The 25,067-nt window shown below is 50.7% G+C and overlaps 1 protein-coding gene across 1 annotated transcript; it reads left to right on the top strand.

The window, feature by feature from the left end:
- The first annotated feature begins 8,013 nt into the window (after positions 1 to 8,013).
- NAA40 (N-alpha-acetyltransferase 40, NatD catalytic subunit) lies at positions 8,014 to 23,949 on the top strand. Its single transcript, XM_032283020.1, has 8 exons — positions 8,014 to 8,172; positions 15,600 to 15,695; positions 16,688 to 16,740; positions 21,225 to 21,320; positions 21,394 to 21,552; positions 21,723 to 21,806; positions 22,629 to 22,706; positions 22,999 to 23,949. The coding sequence occupies exons 1-8, from the start codon at positions 8,167 to 8,169 to the stop codon at positions 23,138 to 23,140; spliced, it is 714 nt and encodes a 237-aa protein (XP_032138911.1). The 5' UTR covers positions 8,014 to 8,166; the 3' UTR covers positions 23,141 to 23,949.
- Positions 23,950 to 25,067: the final 1,118 nt, after the last annotated feature.

Genomic DNA, 25,067 nt, shown 5'->3' with positions numbered 1-25,067 from the left:
GTGCTTTCTCTCTCCGGCAGGAGCTGTCTCCCAAGCTGTTCCTCCGCACAGAAGCAACACGAGCATGTGGCAGCTCCCGTGCCTTGGCTGAATGAAGGAGTGAATGAATATCTGGGAGCAGCTGAGGGCTACAGAGTGGGAAGAGGGCAAAGCCTGGAGGCTGGGCAGGGGCTGTGTCTGAGGAATAGGGAGAAAGAGGCGGCGGGAGGAGGAAACAGGGAGTCCAGGGGCTGGCAGGGATGAGGGAGACCAGAGGTCGGAGCGGAGCGTGGAGAAGGGGTGCTTCAGTCCCCTGTGTGGGGGTAAGAGGGAAGGGTAAATGAAGCAGCGTAGAGAGCCTGGTCAATGTGGGTGTGGCAGGAGGGATGTGATGCCAGGGAGGGGAGAAGGGAAGACACACCCTTTTTTTTTTTTGAGACAGTCTTGCTCTGTTGCCCAGCTTGGAGTGCAGTGGTGCAATATCAGCTCACTGCAACCTCCTCCTACAGGGTTCAAGCGATTCTCCTGCCTTAGCCTCCTAAGTAGCTGAGATTACAGGTGTGCACCACCACACCTGACTAATGTTTGTTTGTTTGAGACAGAGTCTCCCTCTATTGCCCAGGCTGGAGTGCAATGGCGCAATCTCAGCTCACCTCAACCTCCGTCTCCTGGGTTCAAGCGATTCTCCTGCCTCAGCCTCCCGAGTAGCTGGGACTACAGGCACCCGCCACCATGCCCAGCTAGTTTTTGTATTTTTAGTAGAGACAGGGTTTCACCATGTTGGCCAGGCTGGTCTCGACCTCATGTTCTACCCACCTCGGCCTCCCAAAGTGCTGGGATTACAGGCATGTGCCACTGCTCCCAGCCTAATTTTTGTACTTTTTGTAGAGACTGGGTTTTGCCATGTTGGCCAGGCTGGTCTCAAACTCCTGACCTCAGGCAATCCACCCACCTCAGCTTCCCAAAGTGCCGGGATTACAGGTGTGAGCTACCACGCCCGTCCACTTTGGTGTACTTTTGTATGGGGGTAGAGAGTTCCATTCATGCCCTATTCAATTCTCAAACCACCCCTGGAAGAAGATTTTACTGAAGATGAAGATGACTGTTCCTGGAGGTCTCACTTTACAAACAAGGAAACTGAGCCTCAGAGACAGTAGGCCCCTTGCCTGAAGTCATAAGGCAAACAAGCAGCAGAAAGGAAGATTAAACACAAGTTCCAGGGCTGGGCGCGGTGGCTCACGCCTGTAATCCCAGCACTTTGGGAGGCCGAGGCGGGTGGATCACGAGGTCAAGAGATCGAGACCATCCTGGTCAACACGGTGAAACCCCATCTCTACTAAAAATACAAAAAATTAGCTGGGCATGGTGGTGCGTGCCTGTAATCCCAGCTACTCAGGAGGCTGAGGCAGGAGAATTGCCTGAACCCAGGAGGCGGAGGTTGCGGTGAGCTGAGATCAGGCCATTGCACTCCAGCCTGGGTAACAAGAGCGAAACTCTGTCTCAAAAACAAAACAAAACAAAAACAAAAACAAAACAAAAAAAACCACAAGTTCCAATTCCAGAGCAGGCTCTGTCCACCACTCCACAAGAACAAGGAAGCTCTGAGCCAGGGAGACAGCTCATAATCAGGGCAGGCCGCAGATAGAAGGAGGCTGCCCTCGGGCAGAAATAGGGCATTGGGCCTTTTCAGGCCTCTCAGGTGGCCTGGATGATGCCCCTTTCTGCCCCTTCCCCCCCACCAGGGACCACTGGGCTCACCTCCCAGGTCTTGCCTGGTTTCCAGCAAATTCCAGCAGTCTGGAGGAGCAGCGAGCAAACCCAAGAGTGGAGTATGGCAGAAGGGACAGGGCACAAGGGATGGTGGTGGCAGTCACCTGTGCACTGAAACAGCTGACCGTGAAGTTCACTGCAGGTAAGAGGACCAGAAAAACCAAAACGCAGTGGGGACTGTGCCGAGGTGGGGGTGGAGTCTCACCCCCCACCTTTTCCACTCCCTCATACCTCCCTGGCTCTGCAAATCCTTTTCTGTCACTTAAAATTTCCTTGCCTCATCGGCCAGGCACAGTGGCTCACGCCTGTAATCCCAGCACTTTGGGAGGCTGAGGCAGGTGGATCATGAGGTCAGGAGTTCAAGACCATCCTGACGAACATGGTGAAACGCTGTCTCTACTTAAAATACAAAAATTAGCCTGGTGCGGTGGCGCATGCCTGTAATCTCATCTACTCAGGAGGCTGAGGGAGGAGAATTGCTTGAACTCCAGAGGCAGACGTGCAGTGAGCTGAGATCGCACCACTGCACTTCCAGCCTGGGTGTAGAGTGAAACTCCGTCTCAAAAATAAATAAATAAATAAATTTCCTTGCCTCCTCTTCCTCCTTCAAGGATAAGCTCAGATATCCCTCTTCCCGCCTGGCTACCCTCCTCCCTCTCAGCTCCCTCTCCTGGTCCCTAGAGGGCTGGCAACCACAGCAAATTTGCTTACTGCACAATAGGGCTCTCAGGCCAAAGATCCACTCATTGCCGTCTAACTACATTCCCTCCATGGCCTCATCCAGCCTCACAGCTTTTTTTTTTTTTTTTTTGGTAGTAGAGACAGGGTCTCACTATGTTGCACAAGCTGGTCTTGAACTTCTGAGTTCAAGGGACCCACCTGACTCAGCATCCCAAAGTGCTGGGATTACAGGCATGAGCCGCCACGGTCGGCCTCAGTCTCACAGCTTTCTTTCTTTATTTATTTTAAAAATCAAATTGGATTTTGTCTTTTGTATTTATTTTTTCCATTTATTTATTTATTTATTTTGAGAAGGAGTCTCTCTCTGTCACCCAGGCTGGAGTGCAGTGGTATGATCTCAGCTTACTGCAACCACCGCCTCCCAGGTTCAAGTGATTCTCCTGCCTCAGCCTCCCAAGTAGCTGAGATTACAGGCACCCACCACCACGGTCGGCTCAGTTTTTTCTGTATTTTAGTAGAGATGGGGTTTACCATGTTGGTCAGGCTGGTCTCGAACTCCTGACCTCAAAAGATCTGTCTGCCTTGGCCTCCCAAAGTTCTGGGATTACAGGTGTGAGCCATGGCACCCGGCCAGTCTCACCAATTTAAATATTATCTATGTGCTGACTGAGCTGAAATTTTTATCTCCAGCACGGACCCCTCTCCTGAGCTCAACTCTGACTATCCCACATCTCCAGAATGTCTAAAAAGCACTCAGACCTGAACTGGCCTAAACAACTCCAATCTTCCCTGTACTCAAGCCAGCTCCTTTCAAAGTCATCCACGTCTCCACTGGAGCCACTTCATTTTTCCAGCAGCTCAGGCTAAAAACCATGAAGATATCTTGGCTCTGCTCCTTCCCTCACACCCCACATCCAATCTGCAAGTTCTGTAGGCCCTGCCTTCAATGCCCTTCTCCCACCTCCGCTGCTGGTCAGCCATGGAGGCTTCATCTCTTGTATTGATTATAGCAGTGGCCTCTGGACTGTCCTTTTTTTTTCTTTTTTTGAGACAGAGTTGCCCAGGCTGGAGTGCAGTGGCCCGATCTCAGCTTACTGCAACCTCTGCCTCCCAGGTTCAAGCGATTCACCTGCCTCAGCCTCCCGAGTAGCTGGGATTATAGATGCCTGCCATCAGCTGGGCTAATTTTTGTATTTTCAGTAGAGATGGGATTTTACCATGTTGGCCAGTCTGGTCTGGAACCCCTGACCTCAAGTGATCCACCTGTCACAGCCTCCCAAAAGGTAGGGATTAGAGAGACATGAGCCACCACGCCCAGCCTAGACTCTGTCCTTCCTTTTTTTTTTTTTTGAGACGGAGTTTCGCTCTTGTTACCCAGGCTGGAGTGCAATGGCCTGATCTCGCCTCACCGCAACCTCCGCCTCCTGGGTTCAGGCAATTCTCCTGCCTCAGCTTCCTGAGTAGCTGGGATTACAGGCACGCGCCACCATGCCCAGCTAATGTTTTGTATTTTTAGTAGAGATGGGGTTTCACCATGTTGACCAGGATGGTCTCGATCTCTTGACCTCATGATCCACCCGCCTCGGCCTCCCAAAGTGCTGGGATTACAGGCTTGAGCCACCGTGCCCGGCCTTTTTTTTTTTTTGAGGCTGAGTCTTGATCTGTTGCCAGGCTGGAGTGCAGTGGCGCAATCTCAGCTCACTGCAACTTCCACCTCCCGGGTTCAAGTGATTCTCCTGCCTCAGCCTCTCAAGTAGCTGGGATTACAGGTGCCCGCCACCACACCTGGCTAATTTTTGTATTTTTAGTAGAGGTGGGGCTTTACCATCTTGGCCAGGATGGTCTTGATCTCTTACCTCATGATCCACCTGCTTCGGCCTCCCAAAATGCTGAGATTACAGGCATGAGCCACTGGGCCCAGCCACTGTCCTTCCTTTGATCTTGTTCCTACATTCTCATCTCAACCCAGAAGCCAGGGTGTTTCTGGGACCCTCCTGCCCCCACAATGCCCTTCCCCCAGACATTCTCATTACTTGCTCCCTCACCTTTGGATCTTGACTCAAGTATCACCCCATTTTTGCCTTTCCTGAGCATCCTAGTTAAAACTACAAATTAACCCACTGAGAACCATCCCAGCAACCCGACCGCAGCTGGTCTTCCCTGGACACCATGAACTACACTGTCCAAACCTTCTTCACTCCCGCCAACACTGACCGTCCCCCCGAAGGAGGAGCCACATCATGCTCCTCCTTGATCATCTCAAGGAGGAGCATGAGGTGGCTGTGCTGGGGGCGCCCCACAACCAGGCTCCCCCAACATCCACCATGATCCACATCCACAGTAAGACCTCTGCGCCCGACCATGTCATCTGGTCCCTGTTCAACACCCTCTTTACGAACTCCTGCTGCCTGGGCTTCATAGCATTTGCCTACTCTGTGAAGTCTAGGGACAGGAAGATAGTTGGCGACCTGACCGGGACCCAGGTCTACGCCTCCACCGCCAAGTGCCTGAACATCTGGGCCCTGATTTTGGGGCATCATCATGAGCATTCTGCTGATCATCATTGCAGTATTGATCTTGCAAGTCTCTCAACAGATCAAGAGGCATCATCCCAGCCAGGAGCTCTGCCTGTGACCTGTTTCCCACATACTCCACCTTCCATTCCTCGCCCTGCCCCCAAGCTGAGTCCTGTGTCAGCCCTTTATCCTCACAAGCTTTTCTTTTTTTTCTTGGTGCCACGACTCAGATCCTCACACGCTTTTCTACGATGGTATTCAATAAAGTGCACATGTTCCTGGAATAAAAAAACGATAAATCTCCTTTTTTTTTTTTTGAGAAAGTATCTGGCTCTGTTACCCGGGCTGGAATTCGGCGGTGCTATCGACTCACTGCAACCTTCACCTCCTGGGCTGAAGCAATCCTCCCACCTCAGCCTCCCAAGTAACTGGGACCACAAGCGCACACCACCATGCCTGGCTACTTTTCGTGTGTGTGTGTATTCTTTTATAGACACAGGGTCTCACTGTGTTGCCCAGGCTGTCTTGAAGTCCTGAGCTCAAGAAATCCACCTGGGCCGGGCGCGGTGGCTCAAGCCTGTAATCCCAGCACTTTGGGAGGCCGAGGCGGGTGGATCACGAGGTCAAGAGATCGAGGCCATCCTGGTCAACATGGTGAAACCCCATCTCTACTAAAAATACAAAAAATTAGCTGGGCATGGTGGTGCATGCCTGTAATCCCAGCTACTCAGGAGCTGAGGCAGGAGAATTGCCTGAACCCAGGAGGCGGAGGTTGCGATGAGCCGAGATCGCGCCATTGCACTCCAGCCTGGGTAACATGAGTGAAACTCCGTCTCAAAAAAAAAAAAAAAAAAAAAAGAAATCCACCTGTCTCAGCCTCCTAAAGTGTTGGGATTACAGGTGTGAGCCACTGTGCCAGTCCAAAACTATGAATCTTTTACACTTATTTATTTTTTTTGTGTGTCTTTTTGTTTTTTTCCTTTTTGTGGAGAACAAGGTCTCACTATATTGCCCAGGCAGGTCTCAAACTCCTGGGCTCAAGCTATCCTCCCGCCTCTGCCTCCCTAAGAGCTGGGATTACAGGCGTGAGCCACAGCGCCCGACCAAAACTATGAATCTTGACCTTCCCTGTCCTCTCTCTCTGCTTTTTCTTCCTTCTAGAGCCTGTATCATTTAACTTACTATGTATATTACCTATTTATTTCATCTATTACTGGTCTCCTTTTAGGATACAAGAGTGGTGTCAATTCTGTTTTTTATTGTTTTCCTTGCTGCTTGGAACATACAGTAGGCACTGAATTTGCACTGAGCACTACAGTTGGAATAATGAGACTAAGCACAGTGGCTCATGCCTGTAATCCTAACACTTTGGGAGGCCAAAGTGGGACGATCGCTTGAGCCCAGGAGTTTGAGACCAGCCTGGGTAACACAGTGAGACCCCATCTCAACAAAAAATAAATTAAAAAAATTTTAGCTGCATGTGATAGTGCATGCCTGTAGTCCTAGCTACTCAGGAGGCTGAGGCGAGAGGACTGCTTGAGCCCAGGCGGTCGAGCCTGCAGAGAGCTGTGAATGCACCACTGCACTCCAGCCTGGGTGACCAGGAGACCCTGTCTCTCTTTTTTTTTTTTTTTTGAGACAGAGTTTCGCTCTTATTGCCCAGGCTGGAGTGCAATGGCACGATCTCAGCTCAGCTCACTACAACTTCCACCTCCTGGGTTCAAGATCTCAGCTCACCACAACCTCCATCTCCCGGGTTCAAGGGATTCTCCTACCTCAGCCTCCCTAGTAGCTGGGATTACAGGCATGCACCACCACGCCCGGCGGGGGTTTCTCCATGTTGGTCAGGCTGGTCTCGAACTCGGGACCTCAGGTGATCCGCCCACCTCAGCCTCCCAAAGTGCTGGGATTACAGGCATGAGCCACCCATCCTGGCCCATTTTTTAATTTTTATTTTTTTTAGAGACAGGGTCGGCCAGGCACGGTGGCTCACGCCTGTAATCCCAGCTACTCGGGAGGCTGAGGCAGGAGAATCGCTTGAACCCTGGAGGCGGAGGTTGCAATGAGCTGAGATCGTGCCACTGCACTCTAGCCTGGGCAACAAGAGTGACACTCCATCTCAAAAAAAAAAAAAAAAAAAAAGATGTAATGAGCAAAACCTGAAAAAGTCCATTAAGCTTGAAGTGTTGGGCAGCATTTCTCTAATTTTCGTGTCTAAGACCCTACCTCGGGAGCACTAGGAAGTGAAGACTCTGGCTCGACCCTGGGAGATTCTGGGGTAGATCTCAGTGGTGTGCACACTGCGGAAGCGCCCCTGGCGGTTTCGATTCGGGTCAGGTGCGGGTCAATCCGGTGTGCTGGGGATGGGTTGAAATTAAAACTGTCAGGGATGCCTGGTGTCTCACTCTAACAGCACCATCCACTCTCTCCTAAACAGTGCTTACGTGCCCGTCTCCCCTCTAAACCGTGAGGTGTGGTGCTGCGATGGCACCTCTCTTCTCTCTGTGCCCATTAGGCTCAGCACCGTGTAGGTGCCAGTTAATGTTTATTGAGAACGTGATGAATGGAAAGCGAATGAATGGTTACAAGGCGAATGAATGAGTAACAGGACTCTGGTTAGAAAAGGAATTTGAAGAATCAAGATCTGGAAGGTGGGAAAGTTTCCAAAGACTTCCGCTGCGCGCGAGGGGGCTCGGGAGGGGCAGGTACTTCAGAGGTCGGGATGCAATTGGCCGCCTGGGAAGGTAGCTGTGCCGCGGGCTGCTACGCGCGGGGCCGAGGAGACGTGGGCCTCAGGGGAGTTGCTGCCACTCAACCGGCCCCCAGCGGCGCTGCGGCTTGAGGCCCGGGTGAACAGCCTGGCCTGGCGCCGCCGTTGCCATAGCTACAGACGCAACCCAGTGAGGGGGCGGGCCTGGGGCGCACGTCATTCCTGGCGCGACGCTCCTCCTCGCTCCCGCCTCCTGGTCGGAGACCCTCGGCCCGCCTCGCGGGCGCTCCACCTGCGCGCCGGCTTCCCGCTGCCCCTACCCCGGTTCTGCGCCGGCGCGGTACCAAGGCGCGCGGGGGAGCTGCGAGGCGCATGCGCGGTGCGGGGCCCGCCGCTCTGCTGCTGTCGCTGCCGCTGCTGCCGCCGCCACCGCCACCGCCGCCGCCGTTACCGCCTCCCTGACGGCAAGTGTGTGAGGAGCTAAGGGTCGCCGCCGCTGCCGCCGCCGCTATGGGGGTGAGTGAGGCTGAGAGAGGAGACGGGAGGTACAGGAGCGCTCCTCGCTACCCTCACCCCCTTTGTTCTTAAACCCCCCTCTCACGTGACCCCAACCCCCTCCAGCCTCACGTGACCCTTTGCCCCCACATGACCCTACTCCCCGATTCTAAGGGTCCCGGCGCTAGGCCTAACCCGGGAATCCTCTGGAGAGCCCGTAGTCCGGGGCCCCACCCCCTCGCCGCCTCCCGCGTCACGCCAGCCCCTTCCTGCCTCGCGGACCCCTTGCCGGCCTCCCCACCCCCGTCGCCAGCGCGGATCCTGGGATTAGCCTCCCGCTCCCCCAGGGTCACTCATCACCTGGCAGTCACCAGCTTCGCCGCTTTTCACATCCGAGGTCAATCCTGGCTTGGAGGGAATTGAGGCCCAGAGGAAAGAAGGCGCCTAGCCAAGGTCACGCTGGCTGGGGCGTCAGACCCCGCTGTGGGTCTCTCGAATCCCAGTCCACTGCACTTCCCGCTACTCGAGTCTCAGCGAAGCCAATTCCCCTACACTGTTTGGAAACCTCTCCACCAGGTTCCTGCTGCTCTTGATAAACACAGCCTTCCCTTCCCATAGACTCCTGTCTTGACGCCTCCTGGTTGCAGTGAAGTGGTTCTTACGACCACTTGGGTTGTTAGGAGTTTTGGTAGTGCAGATGTTTTTGCAAGGGGAGGGCTGTGCAGGTGAGCCGGGAAGATGCGGGAGAGGCGGGGGCGGCGGCCGCGGATGCATATTGACCACCTGTTCGTGCCGGCAGCCTAGAGGTGGATTTTAGTTTTCTTTCCCAGCATATAGGGTAGGGCAGAAGTTGTTTGCAAGTTTCTGTGCGTTCACCGTGCTAAGTCTTAATTACAGCAGTATCAGCCACCCTCTTAAAAAGATAACGTTCTCCCTGGTACTGGCTATATTAGTTTTGTTTTGTTTTGTTTTGTTTTGTTTTTTTGAGACCGAGTTTTGCTCTAGCCGCCCAAGCTGGAGTGCAATGGTGCGATCTTGGCTCACTGCAACCTCCTCCTGGGTTCAAGCGATTCTCCTGCCTCAGCCTTCCTGGCAGCTGGGATTACAGGCGCCTGCCACACGCCCGGTTAATTTTTGGATTTTTAGTAGAGATGCGGTGTCACCATGTTGGCCAGGCTGGTCTCGAACTCTTCAGACATCCACCCGCCTGGGCCTCCCAAAGTGCTGGGATTACAGGTGTGAGCCACCACGCCCATATGGAATTTCCATCACTTAAGGGAACTCTGACTTTGGAGGTACCTCAATTCCAGCCCCATCTTTGCTGCTGCCGGTGTAATATTGTGCCAGTGAGTTGGCCTTGATGTGTTTGAATTTCCTCACCTGTGTGAGGGATGTGGGGATGCAGATACCTCCCCCTTAGGTTAGTAGTGAAGATTAAGTGAGATAATGGATGTGGATTGCTAAGGAGGTGTCTCCTAAGTAGTGGCTGTTATTTTTGCCTGTATCCTCAGCCTTCACTTTACTGATCCAAAATAGATTTGTGCTATTTTTAACCCATTGGGTTTGTCCCTACTGTTGTTAACCTAGTTTTTCTCCCCCTCCAATATTTATCGACTGAACAAATCAACTTATTAGACAAAACTAGTTGTCTTTGTCAAAGCAGTCATCATGTTTTACCAAAGAATTTTGGGTATTACATACTTCATATGTAGGAAACCAAGTCCAGAGATTTAGGCATATGTAACCTAGATTTTGGTGAAAGGTCCTAGATGTAGCCATTGTTGAAACTAAATGAAAACCGTGTCCCTGGTGTCGCTTAGTAACTGTTTAACCAGACGCAGGCACTGTGGATTCAGCAGAAAACAAGAAGTGTAATGTGACATTTTACTTCAACACTTCCTCATTGGTTGGGTTGAAATAGCAGGCCCTCTACTCCATAAGACAGGGTGAGGGAAAGAACAAGAAATATGCCCCAGAGATTCTATGATCCTTGCTTCCTTTAGGGCATCAATCTTATTACTTACACTTTTTCTTTTTTCTTTTTTTTTTTTTTTTTTGAGACAGAGTCTCGCTCTGTCGCTGAGACTGGAGTGCAGTGGTGTGATTTCGGCTCACTGTAACCTCCACCTCCCAGGTTCAAGCGATTCTCCTGCTTCAGCCTCCCAAGTAACTAGGAGTAGTCTGTCACCATGCCTGGCTGATTTTTTGTATTTTTAGTAGAGACAGGGTTGCACTGTGTTAGCCAGGATGGTCTTGATCTCCTGACCTGGTGATCCGCCTGCCTTGGCCTCCCAAAGTGCTGGGATTACAGGCATGTGCCACTGAGCTCGGCTTGTTACGCTTTACAGATGTGTTTCTCATGTCAGACCCTACAAAGTCTCTTCTGGCCTAAAATTCACAGTAACAGAGACTTGAATTCTCCTCCCTGAAGCAGCTGGAACCATCTCATCACCCTCATTCCACAACTGTGGGTGCTGGGGAGTCATTCCTTGTAGTCACCCTGTGGCAGAGGGCTGGGCTCCACTTGACAGCCTGGCCTCAGGCTGAGTGAGGCTTCAGATGGAGGCTTTCTCTTCAGTTGCCACACGTGTCCTAGTTGCCACACATGTGTCGTCTTTCAGGAATTAGAATTTGTATGTCTCTTGCTTCACCAAAAACAGGTTCTTTTTGGATGTTGGATACTATATGAGATGGAGACGTTGATACTGAAAATTAGAATTTGTATGTCTCTTGCTTCACCAAAAACAGGTTCTTTTTGGATGTTGGATACTATATGAGATGGAGACGTTGATCAGAGATGGCAAATTCCTTTCCTGAAAGGTGCCTCCTCCTCCCATCTGGATATTTATTTTCTTTTTTTCTATTTATTTATTTTTATTTTTTGAGACAAAGTTTTGCTCTTGTTGCCTAGGCTGGAGTGCAGTGGCACAATCTCAGCTCCCTGCAACTTCTGCCTCCCAGGTTCAAGTAGTTTCCTGCCTCAGCCTCCCAAGTAGCTGGGATTATAGGCATCCACCACCACATCCAGCTAATCTTTTTATATTTTTTGTAGAGATGAGGTTTCAGCCTGTTGGCTAGGCTGGTCTTGATTTCCTGACCTCAGGTGATCCACCCGCCTCGGCCTCCCAAACTGCTGGGATTACCGGTGTAAGCCACCTTTTTTTTCATTTGTCTTTATGACCTCTTACAGTCGTAGAGCTGTGTGTGGACTTGCTTCTTCGATGGGAATAGTAAGGGGAGGAGTTTTGCACTGCACAGGAAAACATTTATATAACACTTTATAACAAAAAGTGCCATGTAAACATAATTGTGACATAGTGGAAGGAGCATGGACTTTAGGTTCAAACGTGGGTTTGAATCTTGGATGATTCATTTAGCAGCTATGAACTGAGTACCTGCTGTTTGGTGAGCACTGGGTGAATATAGGCAGATAAAGTGGATCTGCCCTCGCAGCATGGGGCAGAGTCAAGGGAGTGGGAGGAAGAGCAGCTTTGAGAACTCTCCCTACTAGCTCTGTGACCCTGCAAGTTCTGTCCACTCTTTGTGCCTCAGATTTCTCATCAAAGAAGTAGTCACACCTACGATGCTGGGTTGTGTAGATTAGATTGATCACCTTTATGGAAGCACCAGCAGAACGTCTGAGGGAGGTCCCTGTAAACAGAATTCCCCTCCTGCGGCTGTTGGTGTAGGCATTGTGAGCCCCATTTTATGGATAAGAAAACTGAGAGCCAGAGAAATTTTGAGTAACTTGATGAAAAGAGCTCAAGTAACTTTCCTGAAGTCACATAGCTATTAAGTGAAAGAGCTGAGAATCAAATCCAGGTCTTTTGACTCAAAATCCTGCACTCTCTTTTTTTTATATATATATACAAAGCTCCCTTGGGAAAGACATTTAACCACAGTGAGCTTTACTGTTCATTGTGCTTATTTCCCATTTTAACTAGGAGCATTTTCTTGTGTCCCCATAGGACAGCCTGACCTCCACAAGGCAGGGGCAAAGCTAATTGGAATAATAGGAGACCACTTTTCCTAGTGCGGCCCCTCCCTGCCTGTCTGCCCATCTGGCTGCACCCCGCCTGATGCCCCGTGGGCAGTCAGTGGAGCACATGAGGGGTTCTTGAGTTACCGCAGTCTCAGGTCATGGCAGCCCCAGGCCTTGCTTTGAGGATTGCCTAGCTTGCCAGGTCTTCATGAATGAGCCTACAGATCTCCTGGAGGCCAGGCTGGCCCTCCTGCTGCTTGTGCTTAGGAATTACTTCTCACGCTTAGAAATGAGATAGAGGGAACCCAAGCTTCAGTGCTTTCTGGGTTCTGGGCATCACCCTTGCCCTCCAGCACCTTTGATCCTTGAGCCCTGTATTGTGGTAAGAGAGCAAGCATGTAGGGTGAAGGAAGGGAGCTTTTACTCACTCTGAAGGTGTTCTGGCTTCTGATCTGCCCTTACAGCTCCAAGAGGTCAGCATTTGCACCCGCATCTTCATGGAGATGGAGTTGCTTTCACAAGTCATTCTGGGGGTGGCAGGAAGAGCATAGGCCTGGTCTGTTGACGCCAAAGCTCATGTTCTTCTGCCCCATGGTACAGCCCTGAAGACCTTCTATCTCAGGCTTCTCTATTCCTTCTCTGCCTCAATGCCAAGGGTAGGGCCTGTAACGAAACTGTATTGGCATGCTGCTAACAAACCAGCCAGGTAGTGAGAAAGGAGTTGCTGAGTGGTTGCTGAGGGCTTCTGAAGCCCAGGTGTTATCTTGGCAGGGTGCAAGAATCTTTGTTGATGCCGGAGTGGAAGTCCACTCTGCAGGTTGTGGGCGCCTCAGTAGGAGACAGTGTTTAACAAGCATGAGCTGCAGCCCATCTTGGGACTGAGTCTCCCTCTGCCCCTCTTCACTGCACAACTCTGAGTGGTCAAATTGTCCCTTCAAGCCTCAGTTTCCTATTGTGTAAAGGGAGGTGATAGTTTCTGCCCTGAGAACTGAAACACATAATGTAGGCTGGGTGACGTGATGTCTCACGCCGGTAATCCCAGCACTTTGGGAGGCCAAGACAGGAGGATTGCTTGAGCCCAGGAGTTTGAGACCAGCCTGGGAAACATAGTGAGACTTCCCCCTATCGCTCAAAAAATAAAAAGAAACATAATGTTTATAAAAGCACTTTGCAAGCTGTATCTCAGTGTTGTCTTGAAACCCACATTTCCAGAGAAAAAGATAAATGCTCTAAGCCTATCCGTGGTAGAGGGAGGGTGGTTCTGTCCCAGGAGGCCAGCCTTATGAAGACAGCCCATTCTCTGGTTTGTCCCTTCCTCTAAGGAGGTAAGATCGGAGATCTTGCCTGTGTGCCACACAGTGCTCAGCCACGAAGTAATTAGTAGCTGGTGTTGGTAGAGTTTGTGCCTATGAGAGCAATCCTTGTAAGTTCCTGGTGAGTTGCTTCTTGGTTGATTAAAGCAGGAGGTAAACAGTGTCATTCCTTGGAAAATCGAGGGTAGAATTGATTCTGAGAACTTCCCCAGCAGCTGGTTTTTCAACTCATGCAGAAGGGTTAATCGCTCTGAGTGTCCTTTCCTGGGGCCAGTCTGTGTTAGGGCTAGATGTAATTGGGGGTTGTCAAACATCTAAAGAGAGCTCAGGGAAAGGAGAGGTGGGAGGTGTCAAAAGAGGCTGCTCTTTTGGTGAAAAGCAGAGCCAGCTTACCAGTGCCTTTGGAGTGCCTTCTGGGGACCGGCTGGGTGGTGCTGGCCCTCTGTGCTCTCAGGTTGCCTGCGGGAGAGAGAATGAGAATGGTCATTTATTGAACACATACCCTATTGACCCTCATGGGGATCCTCACTCATCAGGCCTTGGGGGGAGGCTTGAAGTGCTGTTTCTTGTCCTAGTACTGCGGGGCGTGGAGAGCAGGAAGAGGCTTTGATGGCTCCTGCCTGAGTGGCTGGATTACTTGAGGTCAGGAGTTCGAGACCAGCCTGGCCAACATGGTGAAACCCTGTCTACTAAAAATAGAAAAATTAGGCCAGACGTGGTAGTTCACACCTGTAATCCCAGCACTTTGGGAGGCTGAGGCGGGTGGATCACTAGGTCAAGAGATCAAAACCATTCTGACCAACGTGGTGAAACCCCATCTTTAAAAAAAAATTAGCAGGGCGTGGTGGTACATGCCTGTAATCCCAGCTACTCAAGAGGCTGAGGCAGGAAAATCGCTTCAACCTGGGAGGCAGAGGCTGCAGTGAGCCGAGATCGTGCCACTGTATTCCAGCCTGGGCAATAGAGTGAGTCTCCGCCTCAAAAAAAAAAAAAAAAAATAGGAGGCTTCCTTCAATGCCGCCTGAAGAAAGAAAGAAAGGAAAAAAATGAGGCTTTAGATGAAGTCTGCTAGACTTCAGAGCCCGGCTCTTGCCCTGTGTTACCCAGCTTTTCACAATAGGGTGAACAGGTCTTAGGCCTGAGAATCCCGCCTTGGCCTCAAAACAGGACCTGCTCTAGAAACAGCTGTGGGCGATTTGCCGTTCTTTGCTGTATGCCAGAATCCCCCTTTGCTGCTCCTCTGCTGCGAGCTGCTGACTGTGCCTGCAACTTTGTCTTGCTGACCACGTGTCACCTCTGTCCTGAGGTGAACCCCTTGGGCCCCTGCCCTCAGCCTTTTCGCTAGTTTGTAGTATGTCTGCCACTCATTGGTCTTAATTGAGCAGGGCTTCTGGGAATGGCTATGTGTCTTAGAGTCAGAAGATGGCGGCCCCCACTTTAATGAGACCCCACTCCCACAGGAGCTGTGGCCGACCAGATCTTTGTCTCCCAAAGCCAGAAGACACTGAAAAGGGTTTGAATGAACTTACACTTAGGAACAGTCTCAGCGACTCCCTCAGATGCCGTCTCCTCCCTGAAGTGGTCTTCAGGGTGCCTAGAGTTGGATGTTCCCTCCTTTTTTTGAGACAGAATCTCACTCTGTCACCAGGCGCCAGGCTGGAGTGCAGTGGCATGACCTTGGCTCACTGCAACCTCGCCTCCTGGGTTCAAGCAATTCTTCTGCCTCAGCCTCCCAAGTAGCTGGGACTACAGGTGGGCGCCACCACGCCCAGCTAATTTTTTTGTATTTTTAGTAGAGACGGGGGAATGTTCCCTCTTTAGGAGGGAGCAGTGAGTGAATGCTTACTAGGTGCCTACTGGGGGCTGGCCTGCTGCAGCCACTGTCAGCTGTCTCGCTGGTCCCCACAGTGTCTGTGTCAGGAGGGCCACTGCTCTTCCTGAGGGGAAGCTGAGAAGTCTGGTGACCTCTGAGGACTTCCTGCTACGAAATGACCTTCTTGGGTCTTCCCTGGCCTCCAAATGTGTGGCAGCTGAGATGGGAAGTCGCCGCTGGGCCAGGCCTGTGGATGCAGGGCCCTTCTGTTCCTCAAAGGGAAAATCAGTGTTTGATTGGCCACAGCCTTTCCAGCTAACGTTGCTTTTCCCTGTTGCAGAGAAAGTCGAGCAAAGCCAAGGAGAAGAAGCAGAAACGGTTGGAGGAGCGAGCAGCCATGGATGCCGTTTGTGCCAAAGTGGATGCTGCCAACAGGGTGACTCTCCCATTCTTCCCAGTCCTTGCCTCCTGGGACTTCCACTTGGTTTATAATTTGACTTATTTTGTCGCCACCCTGTGGCAGAACTGTGACACTACCCACTCACACCGTCTCTGTCTCCTTGCTGTTCAGAAAACTGAGCTTATACATGTATGTTGGGAGGAGGCGCCAGCAGTTGGCCCAGGTGTTTAGGAAAATGTGGATTCCAGTGAAGCAGCTGCCTCCCTGTGGATCTTCTTCCTTATGGATAGAGGAGGGTCTAGATAATTTTTTTAAATCTTTTTATGAGACAGTGTTTCACTCTGTCATTCGGCTGGAATGCAGTGGCATGATCTCTGCTCACTTCAGCCTTGCAACCTCTGGTGCCTGGGCCCAAGTGATCCTCCCACCTCAGCCTCTACACCCGGCCCATTTTTGTAGAGATGGGGTTTGGCCATGTTTCGCAGGGTGGTCTTGAACTGAGCTCAAGCATTTCACCTGCCTTAGCCTCCCAAAGTGCTGGGATTACAGGCATGAGCCGTGGTGCCCAGCCCCTGCCTCATTTAGTATCCCATTTTTTGGTTATGCTTTTAGCCCACTCATAGTAAACACTCCACATTTATAAGAGTGTGGCTCAGGGACGTGATTTTCCATCTGGAGTTTTAAACAGATGAAGGCAGTGGAGGCTTCTTTTAAGAAGTGTGCAGGCAGATCAGATGGCCTCTCTGCTTTGGGTTAGCTGTGTTCTGAACAAGTAGTATGCCCACAGGCCAATGAAGTCTCCTCTTGCCCTGTCAGGTGAGGCCAAACTTAACTCTCCTGGGCCTCCCCACCAAAGCCTTCCTCACACATGTGACTTCAGAGCTAGGCAGATGGAGGGTCTGCGAGGCTGCAGCTAGTCTCCCGTTGTGAGTCCCCACAGCGTCCCACTCCAAGACAACAGCTCTTGGGACAGGGCCTGCACCTCCGCCACACTATCTGTGATAGTCCTCTTTTCTTTCCCTCCACAGCTCGGAGACCCTCTGGAAGCTTTCCCAGTGTTCAAGAAATATGATAGAAACGGGTGAGTCATATTGAGCATTACCAACTGCTATCTCCTTGAGTATCTTCAGGAATTCCCCTTCCAGAGTGGGCTTCCTCAGACCCACATTTTCTCATTCTTCTTCATATTATAAAAAAGCAGAAACTGGCTTATCCCCCAGGTAGGGTGACAGAGGAATCCATAAATGAGCAAAGATTGCTCTTAATCTCAGAGATGTCTTTTTTTTTTTTTTTTTTTTTTTTGAGTTGGAGTTTAGCTCTTGTTGCCTAGGCTGGAGTGCAATGGCGTGGTCTCAGCTCACCACAACCTCCACCTCCCAGGTTCAAGTGATTCTCCTGCCTCAGTCTCCTGAGTACCTGGGATTACAGGCACGCGCCACCACACCCAGCTAATTTTGTATTTTTAGTAGAGACGAGGTTTCTCCATGTTGGTCAGGCTGAACTCAAACTCCCAACCTCAGGTGATCCGCCCGCCTCAGCCTCCCAGAGTGCTGGGATCACAGGCATGAGCCACCACGCCCAGCCTGATGTCTTGTTAGATAAATATATGTGTGTGTGTGTGTGTGTGTGTGTATGTATATTTTGCCACTCTACATGTAACACCTTTGACCATATAGATAAATATTTATTTTTTGAGATGGAGTCCTGCTCTGTCACCCAGGCTGGAGTGTAGTGATATGATCTCAGCTCACTGCAACCTCCATCTCCTGGGTTCAAGCGATTCTCCTGCCCCGGCTTCCTGAGTAGTTGGGATTACAGGTGCATGCCATCACGCCCAGCTAATTTTTGTATTTTTATTAGAGACAGGGTTTCACCATCTTGGACAAGTGGGTCTTGAACTCCTGACCTCATGATCCACTCACCTCGGCCTCCCTAAGTGCTGGGATTACAGGTGTGAGCCACTGCACCTGCCTAATTTTTGTATTTTTAGTAGCGATGGGGTTTCACTGTGTTGGCCAGGCTGGTCTCGAATTCCTGGCCTCAAGTGATCTGCCTGCCTCAGCCTTCCAAAGTGCTGGGATTACAGGCATGAGTACTGCGCCCGGCCTGATGTCTCTTTAGTACTGATTATTCTCTCTGTACAAAGAATCATTGAGCCAAAGCAAACTTGGAAAATTATCTAGGCTGACACTCACATTTAACTCATGGGAAACTGAGGCTCAGAGAAGTCAAATGAGCTTTCTGAGTTTATGGAGTTTCCCTCTGACAGCTGAGGGAGCTTTTAATTTCCAATCTAGTGCTCTTTCCCTGAGTGTATAGTATAATTGTTAAAAGCCACTTACTGGCTATTTGGCCCTGGGCAAATTACTTTTTCTCATGTGTATGTATGTATATATATACATACATACATACACACACACACACACAGACACAAATTTTGGTAGAGAAAGGGGTCTCACTACATTGCCTAGGCTGGTCTCAAACTCCTGTCCTCAAGTGATTCCCCCACCTAAAGTGCTGTGCCTAGCAGACCCTCAACAAATTACTTAACCTCTCTGTTCCTCAGTTTTCTAGTAAAAAATGGGCCTAGGCCAGGTGTGGTGGCTCACACCTGTAATCCCAGCACTTTGGGAGGCTGAGGTTGGGAAGATCATTTGTGCCCAGGAGTCCAAGACCAGCCCTGGCAACATAGGAAGACCCTGTCTCTAAAAAAAAAAAAAATTTTTTTTTAATTAGCTGGGCATGGTGGCACATGCCTGTAGTTCCAGCTACTGGGGAGGCTGATGTGGGAGAATTGCTTGAGCCTGGGAGGTGGAGGCTGCAGTGAGCCATGGTAGTACCATTGCACTCTAGTCTGGGTGACAGCAAGATGCTGTCTCAAAACAAAACAAAAACTCCAAACCAAAAATGGCTCTAATAATAGTACCTTTCTCATGGAGTTGTCAGGAGGATAAGATGCAAAGTGTTAGTTCCTGCAGCATAATGAAAACTAGATAAGTGTTTGCTGTTATTTTATTTTTAAAATGTATTTTATTTTGGATCGAGGGGTACATGTGCAGATATCTTGTGTAATGGTGGGGTTGGGCATCTAGTGTACCCAGCACCCAAATGGTGACCATTGTACCCAGCAGGTCAGCTTTCACCCCTCCCCCTGTTTGCTGTTATTATTGCTGATCCAGTTAACTATAGGCTATGGATTGAAAGCTTCCTCACTTTTTTGTCCTTTTGGTATCTAAAATAGGAGGCATAATCTGCCTTACCTGAAATGCTGTTGATGAGTTGTGCTTCCAGAATATAACATCTTGGCTTGGGGATAAACAAGGGCTGTGGCTTCTCTGTGCTGGGGGTTGGATTATAGCTGGGCTGCTTATTAACTCTATTTGGAGAAGTCACTCATACTCTTCAAGCCCCATTTTCTTACCTGTCAGATAGGATGATGCCAAACTTGCAAGGTTGTTTTAAGAAGGAAACAGGGCCGGGCGCGGTGGCTCAAGCCTGTAATCCCAGCACTTTGGGAGGCTGAGGCAGGTGGATCACGAGGTCAAGAGATCGAGACCATCCTGGTCAACATGGTGAAACCCCGTCTCTACTAAAAATACAAAAAATTAGCTGGGCATGGTGGCACGTGCCTGTAATCCCAGCTACTCAGGAGGCTGAGGCAGGAGAATTGCCTGAAGCCAGGAGATGGAGGTTGCGGTGAGCCGAGATTGCGCCATTGCACTCCAGCCTGGGTAACAAGAGCGAGACTCCGTCTCAAAAAAAAAAAAAAAAAAAAAAAGAAGGAAAAGGAAAATATTTGGCTAAGTAAGTAGAAGCTGGTATGGGTTTTTTTTTTTTTTATTTTGATTTTTTTTTTTTTTTTTTTTTTTTTGAGATGGAGCCTCACTCTGTGCCTAAGCTGGAGTGCAGTGGCGCAGTCTTGGCTCACTACAGCCTCTGTCTCCTGGGTTCTAGCAGTTCCTCTGCCTCAGCCTCCTGAGTAGCTGGGACTACAGGCACACACTACCATGCTGGGCTAATTTTTGTATTTTTAGTAAAGAAGGGGTTTCACCATGTTGGCCAGGCTGGTCTTGAACTCCTGACCTCAAGTTATCCATCCACCTTGGCCTTCCAAAGTGCCAGGATTGCAGGTGTGAGCCTCTGCTCCTGGTCTCTGAAAAGTCTTTTGACATACTTTGCCTTGAATTTTGTGTGATTCCTGTGGCTGTGATCTTACTTTCATGTTCTTTAATGGAGAATTTGTACCTGCAGATGGGCTTTGGACATTTTGTAGTTAAGACAGATTCAGTGCTGTGTTTGGGCAGCTGTGACGGCTAAGTGGTTGATAAAGAAAACACGCCCAGCTTTGGGGCAGGAAGTTCTGAATTACAAGGCTGAGCAAATGTGGTGTGCCAGTCTGTAATGGTGATGGGATTCCAGTGGGCACATCCTCTGGGGGTTGTGGTCATTGAAATACATTGATATGGGAGCTCTTTAAAGGCTTCGCGTTTGCTGACTCTAGTCCTTTCAGAGTGTAGTACTATCTAGAGAATGATTTCACAGATTGGTCAAGGAGTTTAACTGCATTTTACTTAAACTTCATTTAGAAACAGATACCTTAACACCTGTGGCATTTGTGGATTTAGAAAAACAGTGTTGGACTGGAGCCTGCTTCACTCTGTTTTTTTTGTTTGTTCGTTTGTTTTTGAGACAGGCTTTCGCTCTTGTCCAGGCCGGAGTGCAGTGGCACGATCTCGGCTCTCTGTAACTTCTGCCTCCCAGGTTCAAGTGATTCTCCTGCCTCAGCCTCCTGAGTAGCTGGGATTACAGGCATGTGCCACCATGCCCAGCTAATTTTGTATTTTTAGTAGAGACAGGGTTTCACCATGTTGGCCAGGCCTGTCTCAACCTTCTGACCTCAGGTGATCCACATGCCTCGGTCTCCCAAAGTGCTGGGATTACAAGTGTGAGCCACTATGCCAGCCTCACCCTGTTGACTAGCTGAGAGTATCCCCCCTCCTCAGATGAAGCAGGCAGGACTCCTGGCATGGGGGGGCGGGTTGGGGTGTGTTCAATCATAGTCTTCTTGAAGGACCTGGGGTCACCTAGGGGTTTTGAAGGCGAGATTGGTAGATAAGAGGAAAGGGGTCCCATGGGAGCACAGTGAGGAGTCAGTTCAGAAATTACAGCAACAGGAAAAATGCCTAAGGGCAGGAATGAAATAACAGAAGACATGAGTGTTTATAGCAAAGTACAGAAGAGACAGAAAAGGTGGGAAAAGAATAAAGAGGTAGCAGAGAGAGACAAGAAGTTTACAAAGTGCCGAGGCAGATAAGGTCAGCTTGGGGAGGCAGGAGACAGGCCTTGTGGTGGGGGGTGGGCTGCGTGCCCACAATTCTTAATCTCAGCCTGAAAGACTTCGTTCCTGCAAGGCACCTTCTCTGGTCATGCTGGGGAAGGTACAGGGTTGGCTCTTCTGTCGATAACTGAGACCAGGCCCTCCTCCCTGTAGACTTTGAGTGAGGAACAGCAGTACCCTGGCAGGAGCGCTGTAATGCATTCAAGCACCCCCTGTTCTCTTCTCAGGTTGAATGTCTCCATTGAATGTAAGCGAGTGTCTGGACTAGACCCTGCCACCGTGGATTGGGCCTTCGACCTGACCAAAACGAATATGCAAACCATGTAAGCGTATCCTGACCAGGGGAGCCTAGTTCCTCTCCCAGCTTCCCTTTCTGACTGCTCCCAAATTCCTCAGGTATGAGCAGAGCGAGTGGGGCTGGAAGGACCGAGAGAAACGGGAGGAAATGACAGATGACCGAGCCTGGTACCTCATTGCTTGGGAAAACAGTTCCGTCCCTGTTGCCTTTTCTCACTTCCGGTTTGACGTGGAGTGCGGGGATGAAGTCCTGTACTGGTAGGAGCCATGGCTTGGGGGAGGTCGGGGAGAGAGACCCTGGTGAGTCCAGGCACTCACTCCAGCCTACCTAGGTCTATGGGCTGCCAAGAACTGCATTCTCCTCTGCCAGACCTTATAGCCTCTTCGTGCTCATCCTGCAAGCTCACCTCTCTGCTTTCTTCACCTAGCTATGAAGTGCAGTTGGAAAGCAAGGTGCGGCGGAAAGGCCTGGGGAAGTTCCTTATACAGATCCTGCAGCTCATGGCCAACAGGTAAGGCCCCTGCTTCTTAGGAGGCCCGTGCAGCACTCTGTTGGAAGGAGATGTCACTGAGGCGCTTGCTATTCTTTGAGCTTCCTTGGAGGGCCGGGCTCCTAGGCATGTTTTGTGAGAAAGGTGTCTTAGAACCCTCTCAGTAAGACACTGTCTGCCTTGTTATGACTCCAGATTTTGTATGTTCACCTCAGCGAAGCAACATCTTTTGAGTTCCTAATCTGTGCCACATTCTGTACCTAAGTAATAGGGCTACAGAGGGAAAGTGGGAAAGATCCCTGCTCTGGAAGAAGCCAGTCTGGTCGGGGCTGATGCCTCTGCAGTCTCATCAACTTGTGAAGGAGGGAAGCAGTGAGTGCTGTGGGGGTCCAAGACCTCTGGAGGCTAGAGGCCAAATTCAGGAACACTTCTTTGGGTGAAAGGGAGGTAATAGAGACAGAAAAGAAAGGAAGCATGACCTTAATCTCTGTTTCTCCTTTTTTTTTTTCCCAAGACAGTCTCACTCTGTCACCTAGGCTGGAGTGCAATGGTGTGATCATATGTCACTGTAGCCTCTACCTCCGAGGCTCAAGCAGTCCTCTGGCCTCAGCCTCCAGAGTAGCTGGGACTATAGGCATATGCCACCATACTGGGCTAATTTTTAAAATTTTTTAAATGTTTTGTAGCGACAGGGTCCCACACTGTTGTCCAGTCTGGTCTTCAACTACTGGGCTCAAGTGATCTTCCCACCTCAGCCTCCCAAAGTGGTGGGATTACAGGTGTGAGCCACCATGCCCAGTCATGTTTCTCTTTCTAAAAGGTACTTGCTCTGCTTTCTTCCAGCACACAGATGAAGAAGGTTATGTTAACAGTATTTAAACACAATCATGGCGCCTACCAGTTCTTCAGAGAAGCGTTGCAGTAAGGAGCTGGGTGTGGGTCCTTCTGGGTGGTAGGTGGGCCTGCTGAGGGCCATTTTTCTGGTCCTGGCCCCCACTCATCCTGATATCTGAGCTCACAGTCCAGGTCCATGGGGGTTCAGGTTTGGGGAGATGGTATGGTTGTGCCCTCTGATTTGGTCCCCTGCCCACCTCCTGCACCTTCATCCTAAGGGCCTTATCAGTGTGGCTGGTAGAAAAGTCCTCGGGCCAGGGAGGAAGGCATACATATTCAGCTCCCTGCCACCAACCCTTCTCTCCTGCCTGCCTTGCAGATTTGAAATTGATGACTCTTCCCCCAGCATGTCCGGTTGCTGTGGGGAGGATTGCTCCTATGAGATCCTGAGCCGGAGGACCAAGTTTGGGGACAGTCAACACTCCCACGCGGGTGGGCACTGTGGTGGCTGCTGCCACTGAACTCTCAGAGCCACTTGCAAGTCACAGTGCTCTCTCCTAAGGCCTTTCTTCTTTCCTGGTCTCTCCGTTTGCCAGGTGCCCTCAGGGCTGTAACCTCCCCAGCCCTGCACGTGCCAGGCTGCAGCCCGAGAGCACAGAATCCTGGAGAGAAGTGGTATGAGCTGCTCCTCCTCCTCTCCTAGGAGACCAGAATGCTGGGAGGGAATGAAGGGGAGAGGGAAGAGTGGGTGGGCCTGGCTGTGAAGCTCATCCTCCACGGTGGCTGCCTCTTCACTTGGCTTCTGGGCCCTGCAGTGGAAGTTCTCCCACTGCTGCAGCCCGTAGATTCCTGGCACCGTCCCTGCCCCCAAACACACACACTTGGACAAATGGAATGTTTATGCCCACCTTTATGAAAGTTCTGGAGTCCTGGGTCTAGGGTTTGCTGATCCCCAAATTGAAACACACTGGGTATAAGATCTGGGCATAGAGGGAGGCTTCAGAGAGACTCACGCTTTCACAGATGGAATGCTCCTATGGAGACCGTGGGAAGATCTTTTGTGCCAAGATGCAGGGAAGTGAAGAAAGCTCTTTCCAGCTGTTTTTATGGATTCATGGAGTGGGCTCACGTTGGGACCAGCTGACTCTGGGAGGAGGACTGCTTCTCTCCATCGCTGTCAGTGAGAGAGAACCTGAAAGAACCAGGAATGAGGTGTTCTGTGCGGCCCGCCGTGGGGATGATCTTCTTTAGGCTCCTGGTCGTGGCTGCATTCTGAACTTAACCTCCTGGTCTCATGGCAGTCACTTGAGCTTTTGATTCATAGAAGAAAGCCGGAGGTTCTGCTTGTTCATGTCTGCCAGCCCTCACCGTTCTTTCTCTTGTGCCTCTCGCCTCTACCCCAGATACCTCTGTTCTTAGTCTCAAGGGGAGAATAACATCAGGGAGCCCCTTCTTTCCCAGGACTTCACGTTCCTCGAATAGTTTTAACTCCATTTCTTCTCTTGGTGCTGATCGCTCTCTAAGGGTAGGGCATCCCTCCCTGCAGCCACTCTCCCTCTTCAGAGAGCCCCCAGCCAGCAGCAGGCCCCTCTGCCTGCATTCCTCAGCCTTGCCCCTCACTGCCTCAGTGAGGCACTAGTGCCACTGCCATGGCCTAGCCGAGCCATAGCTCAGCTGCAGCAGGAATGCCTCTCAGTGGCCAAAATAGCTGCTTTTCTTTGTGATGTTACCCTGTGGCAACAGGCTGGAACAGGGGCAGGAGAAAGCCTTCTCTCGTACAATAGAGAGGATGCAGGCTCGGAGCTAATGCTCATCCTGATCTCCAAGCCTTGTTCCTCTTCAGGAAAGAAAAACCAAATCCTGGCTGGGCGCGGTGGCTGACGCCTGTAATCCCAGCACTTTGGGAGGCCGAGGCGGGCGGATCATGAGGTCAAGAGATCGAGACCATCCTGGCCAACATGGTGAAACCCGATCTCTACTAAAAGTACAAAAAATTAGCCGGGCGTGGTGGTGCATGCCTGTTGTCCCAGCTACTCGAGAGGCTGAGGCAGGAGAATTGCTTGAAACCGGAAAAGTTGCAGTGAGCTGGGATCGTGCCACTGCACTCCAGCCTGGTGACAGAGCGAGACTCTGTCTCAAAAAAAAAAAAAAAAAAATCCTTATCCAGGAAAAAGCACCTAGCAGCTCCCCTTGGACATCCCTGAGCTCTGCTTTGGGGAGTATCATAAAAGTTCTAGCCTTCGTGAAGTTGCTCTTGTGGAGGTCTTTTGGTCCCTCTGACCTCAGCATCTGCTCACACCCCACTCTCTGCCCGACTCTGGCAGTCTGTCCTGGCAGATCTCCTAAGTGGTCCTTGCTTCGCACTTGGATTCCTGTTTGTGCAGGAGCCTGTGTGCACAGAGCCTCCCTCACCCAGCCTGGCCCTTCTGCTGAGCACTCTGCGCTGCT

This window comes from Sapajus apella, unplaced genomic scaffold (assembly GCF_009761245.1).
Source record: "Sapajus apella isolate SASKATOON/1434 unplaced genomic scaffold, GSC_monkey_1.0 scaffold14, whole genome shotgun sequence".
Taxonomy (NCBI): Eukaryota; Metazoa; Chordata; class Mammalia; order Primates; family Cebidae; genus Sapajus; species Sapajus apella.
Note: the sequence above shows the minus strand (reverse complement) of the source record. Positions and strands in the feature narration are given on the sequence as shown.